Source organism: Olea europaea, chromosome 9 (genome assembly GCF_002742605.1).
Source record: "Olea europaea var. sylvestris chromosome 9, O_europaea_v1, whole genome shotgun sequence".
In the NCBI taxonomy this organism is placed as follows: Eukaryota; Viridiplantae; Streptophyta; class Magnoliopsida; order Lamiales; family Oleaceae; genus Olea; species Olea europaea.
Genome location: NC_036245.1, coordinates 5417793 through 5427459, shown reverse-complemented (window position 1 = coordinate 5427459; position 9667 = coordinate 5417793). Strand labels below are relative to the sequence as shown.

The 9667-nt window shown below is 34.4% G+C and overlaps 1 protein-coding gene across 2 annotated transcripts in view; it reads right to left on the bottom strand.

The window, feature by feature from the left end:
- Positions 1-239: 239 nt before the first annotated feature.
- The window catches only part of LOC111399493 (kinesin-like protein KIN-7K, chloroplastic), an 18905-nt gene continuing 9477 nt past the window's right edge, over positions 240-9667 (bottom strand). The window contains exons 13-24 of one of the 2 annotated variants that reach the window (XM_023026842.1): positions 8043-8216; positions 7742-7849; positions 7518-7664; positions 6368-6550; positions 6031-6186; positions 3754-3987; positions 3342-3482; positions 3136-3261; positions 2998-3048; positions 2361-2408; positions 2066-2269; positions 240-996 (exon numbers count right to left, since the gene is read on the bottom strand). In XM_023026842.1, coding sequence (XP_022882610.1) covers positions 442-996; positions 2066-2269; positions 2361-2408; positions 2998-3048; positions 3136-3261; positions 3342-3482; positions 3754-3987; positions 6031-6186; positions 6368-6550; positions 7518-7664; positions 7742-7849; positions 8043-8216 — 2127 coding nt within the window. In that variant the 3' untranslated portion in view covers positions 240-441. The remainder of the gene's footprint in view (positions 997-2065; positions 2270-2360; positions 2409-2997; positions 3049-3135; positions 3262-3341; positions 3483-3753; positions 3988-6030; positions 6187-6367; positions 6551-7517; positions 7665-7741; positions 7850-8042; positions 8217-9667) is intronic. The other variant, XM_023026843.1, reaches the window with a different exon arrangement.

Genomic DNA, 9667 nt, shown 5'->3' with positions numbered 1-9667 from the left:
AAATGAAATTGGAACAGACGTACAGCCAACAGGAGATACAACATGGCTCACATGGGCCCCAGCCAAATAGCAGAGTCCAACTGGTAAGCCATGAATAATGATTAAGTCACCAAGTGACCGTTTCTCCTTTTTGTTTCAGGTTAACTCAATGCGGCTTAATGACAACATATTGATCAAAATGCATTTTACTTTTTTCTTCTCAGTTTCTGAACAGTGAGTTTTTAGCAACGGCAAACAAGTAAAAGATACAAATCAAATTCGGTATTAGATTAAGCACTCGGGAAATGATTAAAAAGCAAAAACAGAAACCAAGTGTTCAACTTTACAATGCACAACCCATTCCATCTCAGCTTAGCATTAATCACACATGGAAAATTTTGACTCCTGTCTCTACTTACAATCACTATCTATCGAAAATCCTTACATTGGAATCTGATTATTTTATATCTGAAAGTCATCAGATAACCGCCGGTTTTCTCTTTTTGATTCATCATTTTCAACTCCTTGAGACTTTTTTAGCTTTGCCACGAGAACCCACATGTTTGCAAGTTCATTCTCTAGGTAGGCTTCTTTTTGTTTAGATTCTTCAACTTTCCTCTGTAAATAAGCTTCTCTTTGATCCTTTTCAGCCAGCGCAGCTTCATAAGAAAGCTCCTTTTCACGACTCAGGGCCAATTCTCTCTTCATATCTGAGGTCAAGACACCTTGCTCAAGTCGTTTGACATAACCATCTCTCCTGCCATTCCTGTTGGCAATAGTTGCTCGGCGCTGAGTTGGAGAGTGTTTTTGCACTTCCAGCTCTGCAGCTAATTTTTCATTGTGTTTCATTAGTTTTGCAACTTCCTCAGACAGAGCCTTTAACTCGACAGCAGCGGCAGATGCTAATCCCTTTGCGTATGAACTTTCCTCCGCCAGTTTATTGTTGCGTAGCTCTAATTCCTCTTTTGAATCAGTTAACATAGTGAGTTTCTTTTTTAGATCTTCAATTTCATTTGCCTAATGGAGGCAAAAGCATGAAATTAGTTGCACAACATAAAACGACCTCTTGAGCTTATTTATAGCAGGTAATCTTTATCGTGGAAAAATGACAGTAAGATAAATGTCCATACACATGTATATCCACGATAAACCAAAGACTCCTAATTCGCAGCCAAATCAGAATTGGCACCTCTCTTAAAAAGTAAATTAAATGCCTGAATCTATATATATATGGCAGTTAAAATTTCACATTCTATAAATTCTTTTGTTCATAAATTGTGTTGGTGAGGCATTCAATGATGTAATCATTTAATTGCACTCTAAATATTACGAGATTTCACTCACAAACGTTCATTGCTTATTAAAGCAAAATCATTCAACTAAAATAAATTGTTGACGATCAGCAGATTGGTGGTTGGAAAATAGTAATGTTATAAACAAGTCATAACAAGGAAAAGAAGATGAAGATAATACCACTTTAACCTTCCTTTGGTTAAAATAAAGTAAAACACAGGTCAGGGTTTGGTTTGCAAAAGATTCAGAGGGAGGATGAAGTAGCAAATATACAATTTACTCAGAGCCCAAATTAAGTTCAAAGAAACAAAGAGTAAGGTCCTCAAAAACCATGAGCAGCCCACCTGACTATATGATATAACAGGAAAAGGATACTGTTTAATCAAACCCCCTTAATACTATTTCCCTTGTTGTAGTACAGATCTGCTCCTATTCCATTTGTTTTCTCAGTTTAGCCCCTTTTTGAGCCCCATTTTTTAAAACTCATTTTCCCCACACTCATTTTCAACCACACATTCTTTCACTAAAATAATTTTGCACGTAAACCTAATATTTTTACTAATTTTTAACCACTCATTCTCCGAAAATTCACTTTTAGAAAACCTATTTTACCTTTTACAAAATCTATTCTCAAAAGATGAGGATCATATAGAGACTTAGCTATTTATAATTCTCCTTCCAAGAACCAAATTAGCCATGTTGATACAATGTCCGTAGTATGTGCAAGTTTAGCAATTTCATCATTTCATAGGAAAAATCAATTTCAGAAAAAGGAAGAGACGTAAATTAGAACCTGAGCTTGTAGAAGCAATGTTTCATTTCCATCTTTCAGGACTTCATTTTTTTTCCCCATACGAAGTTCTACCTGCAAACCTTTGGTTTCCAAAAAGAGTTGTGAATGACTACTCAATGGGGTGCAGTTTCTCTGCTGTAAAGCATCAGAGAGCTGTTGTCTCAAGGTGTTAATTGTTTCTTGCAACTCATCACATTCCAAGATCTAGCAAGAAAAGTCATTTTTACCATCTCTAACAATATCATGAGAACAAAATTAATGCTTAACGAGATAACTGGCTGAAATGAGTACCCACCTTTTGGTTAAGTTGCTCTTGGATTATTCGATTGTCTGCAGCTTTGACCTGGAAACAACGAAAGGCATATTGAATGTTTAGAAAAGATTTTGTAAAAGTTTCACACCATTTTCAGCTCTCCATCATTCTACTTCCATTTCAAATCTTAGTAAATCCAAGTTCAATTCACTTATGACCAAAAACAAACAAGAATTGATAGTGAAAAGACATTTTAATCTCTGACCAAGTTTGTAACACCAAGCCCCTGTTTGACAACCATTATTTGAAAACACATTTTTCTACATACTCATTTTCAACCACACATTTACACAGTAAATATTCTACACATAAACCAAAAACTAGTCTCTACTTTTTAACCATACATAGCCCTAAAAATCACTATTCAAAACATTGGTTTTTGAAAATAATGGCCACAAAACAGGTGCTAAATGACATTTCCCTTTTATCTTTCAGTTAGCATCACAGCATACGGAAGAATTTTACCATGGCAGTGTATAATGGATGGCTTGTTCAAACACTATGAAGTCTATAACAATATAAATCTAAACTGAAATAGACTCAACACAGTAGTAGTCCCTCAACACATAAAAGTAGATAGAAAACCAGATTCTATTGACAGACGTACAAGTTACATTACCTCAAGTTCAAATGATTTCTCATTTAACTGTTCCATCAATTCAGACATAGACTGCAGCATGAAACAGCAATTACTAAAGGAAGATGAATTTAAGCATGAAACCTCAAATAAATAAATAAAAAATAACCACAGTAATACTTGTGTTTCCTCGAAGTTGTCCTTTTTGTCATGAGAAGGAACAATGCAATCAGCAATTTGTTTTCCCAGTGAAGCTATTTGTTCATTCTTTCTCCGCATTTCTTCATTCAGTTTGCGAATCTCCGCCTTACATATTAAAGAATGACTGACAAAATTTAGGATATAACAAATAACTTTGAAAAAAAGAGGATCATGAAGAAATTTACCTGGAGATGCTCTTTCCTGGGATTTTGTGCAGCCTCCTCAGATAAACGCTTTAAAGCACTCGTGTGAAGTGCTACTTCACCAGATAAGATCTTTTGCTGTTCTCTCAGAAGGTCGATTTGATCCATAGTCTTTATGCTGGTCTAATAAACATTACATAACACAAGATAACTATGTGGTCGTGAAAAAGTGAAATGATTACAGTTCTTACTGCAATCCTATGCACCAAAATGCACATGATTTGCTGAAGTAAGCAATAGCTTTATAAACCCATTACTCATATAAGGATTTTTTATCAGAACTTAATATGAACAATTATGAAACTTGAGTGATTTGACTTCACTGCATCATATCCAAAATACAGAATGCAAATTTACCAATACAAGACAAAAGTAAAAGTTCCTTATCTCATACCAGTGGAGTCTCTTGTCCCAAAAAGTCGTCGTCAGGGAGGACTTCTTCGTTCTCTCTGACATCAGATAAATTGACAGCAGATGGAGCAGTTTCTGTGAGTAAGGACTGTGGATATCTTGCTTCCATTTGAATATTAGTACTCTCAACTTGAGGCGTTGAAGGTATACTCGTTGATTTCATTCCACTCGATTTGTCACTGGAGCCTGCCAAGGTCCCAGTACCACTATCCCGTTTCTATAGTCACAGCAAACTCATCAATGTTACATGGTGAAAGCAGCATACTTTGATGCAAGTTATACCAAAATTGGCATATTCTTCCGTGTAATGTAACATCCCAAATTTTTACTTCTTCTTGTTAAATTTAAATTTAGGACTAAAGTACGCTATTATTAAAGTTTAATGACCTTATTGGTTATTGGCATAATCTAATGACCTTATTGGTTATTGACCAATGGTTTGAGGACCTAAGTGAAAAGTCTAGAAATTAGATAAAATCATGCGTGAACCATATGTAAATATGCAAATTGGTTTTGATTAAATATGATTTATTGACCACATACACTTTTCACAACACATTTCAAGCCAATGTAATTGATTTAGCCACGTAAATAAAGGAAATTGATTAGACAACACTAAGTTTTAAGCAAGTAAATTGATTTGACCACATGATTAAAGGTATTGATTTAACTATTTTCATGACAATACACCATTATGCATTGACCATGCCTAACATCTAGCCATTTTTTCACTTTTCTATACATGGTCAAGAATTTACACTATAAATAGGAGACAAACCCAACACCAAAATACCCCTCAACAACTATTTACACACTCTCCCTCTCTACCTCTATAACTGTGTCTTTCCACCTCTCTCTTGTTACTTCTATATTAAATATGGTCATACACTTATACAATTACACGTGAATAATCAACCTCACATGCAGCTCAAAGATCTCTTTCCAACAATAACTCCTTTTATTATATTGAATTGTCCAGTAAAAAGTTAGTTGTGTTTTATGTTTATGGTTGCTAATATTTATGTATGTAATATTTCTACGGCTATGTTATGTTTTGGTCCATATTATTTATGTTTTATTAAGAATAGACCGGAGTTTAGTAACGCTACGCATGAAAATTTAGCATCATATAAGTTCAGTCTAATTTTCGTATCTCCTTATGAAAGTTATGAATTTTCCATAGAAATACATATATGATTTCATTATCCACGCACGCTTATTGAAAATTATTCTCACCCCATTATGTCTCTTCTTTCAGATAATTGACGATTCGAGGCGGTCAACATGGAGACGGCTTATGGAGGCAAAACTTTCAGTAATAAAATTATTATGTTGTCAAACTATTATATTTCATTTGATTTTAAATATTTTGAGATATTTTCCGTTTCAAGTTAATTTATTAAACTCGTTACATTATTTGAATTTTGGTCAGTGCTTTAATAATTTATATAATTGCGTTTAATATTCTTTAAATTAATTTTAGTTTATGATTTAGTGACACTCGAATCGTTAAGGATTCGGGTCGTCACATGTAAACTCTTAAGAGCTTTGGTCACTAGTCCCTAAATGTCATTAATGTTTTCAGCAAGTAACTTATTCCAACTATTTAGACATCAAAGAAGATTTTTTTATCCAAAAAAATCTTCACTACCTGTTGAAGCTACAATTTTTCCAAATTATGTTCCAAACTCGAACAAATTAAGGCATTAGATCAAGCCTTTTTTTCCATTTCATTAATAAATAAATTTAGATGACATGATATCGCTCATTTATTTATCTACAAAATTGTATCTTCAATACTCAATCGAGCCTGACGTGTGAAAATTTTCATAATGAAGGGGGTGGTGAAATTAGAATCAGAACATTTTTAAACAATGATATCATGTATTTGTTGAACCATCTTGTTTAAAAGCCCAAGTTTAAGTAGGTAGATAACACAGAAATTTAGCCTATGTTTGACTCATATTTATAAACTATCTATATACACTTGAGATACTTTAATCCACGCCTTTTGAGGGACTAGCAAGTACTATTCACTTACCCACCACTCATTTCTATCTATTTATAATTTAAATCACTTATAATCACTTCCCATACATGCTCTTATTTATCTATATTTATGTCTTCAACATTACCTTCAAATGACAACATGAAACTACAAAAATAACTAATCAACACTTGAAAAGAATTCTAGAACTAGTTTCCGATTATTTATAAGCCGGAGTAAAGCCTTTTTCCAGTAAGTGAGATGAAGCCATACCCGTAACTTTAACCAGTTGAGCAATCCATTCTTCTTAGTGCGTTTCTCTTCTTTCAATGTGTCATCAGTAGTTTCTGCACTGCCATCAAGAGAATCATTCAAGTCATTTTCATCATCCAAGATCAAATCTCGTCTCCTATGTGGAAGATAAGCAAGCTGCAAGACAAAGTAAAATTACATTAAACCAAACTTACATGATGTGCTGCATTATAAGCCTTTACAGTGTAAGCTAAATGTCCATCCATTCCCATCCCAAGAGAGAAGGGAGAAAAGGAAAGGAATGGGAGAAGGCAAATTAGCAAACTAAAATAAAAAATAGGTGGCTTAATCAATACACCTCTTCTTCTCCAAAGGAATGCCTTCTTCTTGGTCCTGGGCGGTGAGGAAATCTTGATGATGGTGAAGCTTTTGTTGACACAAGAATCAATTTTGTTAGCCTCTGTATTCTGCCCATTAAAGCAGCTTTAGCTTCTTCCTCTTGTTCCAATCTTGATTGCAATCTCACTTGACCATCTTCTAGCTTCAGAAATCAGGCCACCACACGCATTGCATCAAGTGAGTACATGATAATCACTATTCATAGATGCATTTTGTGTTCATTCGTAATCCACAAATGAGTGTCAGGAATCAAATGTAGCACAGAGGACCTAACATGATAGTAGATACTTCAAAAGAAGAAAACAGAGTCATAACATCAAGGTTTCACTAATTTAACCACTAGAAGTTATGAATTTTACCAAAATGCTCCCAGTGGTAACTTGTCTCAGTGCAACATACAAAAACAATGTAGAGCAAAGACAATGATTAATTCATGATCAAAATATCCTTAGAAATAAAGGAGTTGGTAAATAATATTGATTATTAGAAAGGAATTATTATGTTAATGGTTGTAATGTGCCATCTAGAACCATGGGTGGGTAAGACTGAATCAACATGTGAATCATATGTAGCTTCATCCTCATCCAATTTTACTTTAAATAGAATATACAGAGACCTAGCCAACACCTTTTTCACGAAGCCCATGTTTCAATTAGAAAGCACGATTATATAAGAATTTAGACATTTACACTTAGGATACATAGAATATTTACAAACAAAGAAATTACGGAAATAATGGTAAATAAATCAACAATCAAATAAATCGTGAAAACAATTTCGATGGCACGTTAATCTGGAAATTTTATGTCAACGTGGAGAGGATTTAGAGACAAGGTTAAGATCTTTCAACTCCATGGATTATCAATAGGGAGCAATTATTGGGATAGTAGGATTAAAAACAACTTATTAATCACCAAAAACAGGCTTTTAAGTGACAAAACTCTACAAATAATGCAGAAATATAATGTTATGCAATCATTTTTTGCAAATAGAAGCCAAATATCAAAATGCTACAAATTAGATGAGAACCTGAAAAAAAAATAAAAAAAAAATAAAAAAATAAAAATAAAAAAATAAAAGACCATTGAAAACGTCCTCTCCAGGAATACCTTCTGTTTTAGGAGCAAAATATCATCTCCTCCAATGTCTTTTGCTTGCGGAACTGTGACTATGCCTCTTCTTAGTTGTTCTAATTCTTCCTTCAAACAACGAATTTCAGTTTGGTATTTCTTAATAAGTGATTTCTCATCGATTATCTGCACAATCAGAAGCTTACTTCAAAGAATTTTCAACAAATAACATTTTATAATATGGATATCTCTGGATATCATACCTTGTTTTGTGATGCTTTTATTTCAATATGTTTTGCACGGTGGGCAAACTTCAACGTGTTATGTGTTTCTTCTGAATTGCTTGATGAGGGGGTAACGGTGCAGATTAGCTGGTTTTATAAAATATTAACAAATTATTCCTCTAACTGTTAAAACAGTCATAAAGAATGTTTTGACACCCCATAATACAAATATACTGATGTATTCAAGTTCATTAAGTTGACAAAAAGTTATGGATATAGAATTGCATGTTTATGGATACGATCCCTGACGCATGCATTTTTATAGATATAATACACTCACATGCACATGAACACATATGTGCACACCACAAACATACCACATGTATGTGTGCACATGGTAAACTCTTACAGATACGCGTCCATGACCACTTAATGAAGATTGAAGAAGCCTCGTCAATTTAGAGTCCCTGTATGGTATGTGTGTAGATCTCCCATCTGTTAGTTTTGAGATGACCTGTTAAACAGACAGATGGCATTTTTATTAGTAAAGTTTAGCATGGTTACCAAAATAAGAAGAATAAGGTATGAAATGGTGTTGCCAATGATGGATGCTTAACATTGGAGAAGCTAATCAATAATGACACTAGCAACCTTGAGTACAATCCAGAACTCAGAAGATAGACCCAGGAACTGATCAATATTTGGAACAAAGATCACATTCCAAACGGAATTCAATTCTATTAGTCATAAAAAGGTAAAGAGCAAAAACAGAATTAGGCCACAAAAAAGAACAATAGGTGCATTTATAGCTATAAAAGACGCTACCTTTTCAGAAACCAACAGATTTTACCAGAATGCTACCTCAGTAAAATTAATATTATAGCTTTAGCATCCTAAAAATTTATTGGACTGTACCAACTTCAAAGACTAAATGTAGACATCTACAAGCAGTCATTCAGTGAAGATTTAAAACAATCTTTTAACATTTTTCACCAATCATACTCAGGGTTTGCAAAATATTTACTTAGCTCTATGTGATTCTTAATTATTAAGTGTCAAAGTGTAGATATTAGAATAGGAGAATTAGTTGAATCCCTTAAATTGAGGGATTTAGTTAGGCAACTTCCCTGATTTAGATTCTTGATTTTTTCCTTGATTTAGTTTCCTTTCTTTTCTCTTGTAATCTCCTATATATTACCATGTATTATCAAAGGTGAAATAAGAGGATTATTCCATCAATTATTCACGTCATGGTATCAGAGCCCTAGGGCTTTTTCTGGGATTTATTTCTTGACTTCGTGCAGCCTTCATTGCTGCCTCTTAGTTTTTTTTTCTCCGGAATTTTTCTTTCTTCCTCTCTGTGCAGCCTTTATAGCTGCCATTCCTTCTCTCCGGTCTCTAATTCCTGATAGGGTAGCCTTAATTGCTGCAAACCTCCTTCCTTCACTATGTCAGCCTCCCAAAACACCGAAACCACCGAAGCCACCATCTCTAGCAATCCTAATCCAGCCGATGTATTCAATTCTGTCCAGAAAATTGGAGATCTACAGAATATTCAGGCCCCTTATAGGCTCAATGGGAACAACTACCTCAAGTGGTCTCAATTTGTCCGAACATACCTCAAGGGCAAAGGGAGACTCAACCATCTTCTTGGAGCAGGACTGGCAACAGATGGTCCGGCATTTGGAACATGGGATGAGGAGGATTCCATGATAATGTCTTGGCTATGGGAATCTATGGACCCCATGATCAGGGACACATGCATGTTTCTCTCTACTGCAAAGGAGATTTGGGAGTTCATCCGTAGCACATATTCGAAGGCCCGAGACGTTGCTCAAGTATATGAGATCAAGGTTAAAACAACAGCCATTAAGCAAGGGAACAAATTTGTCACTGAGTATGCAAATTTAATGCAAAATCTATGGCAAGAACTCGATCATTACCGAGTTTTCGAGATGAAATGCT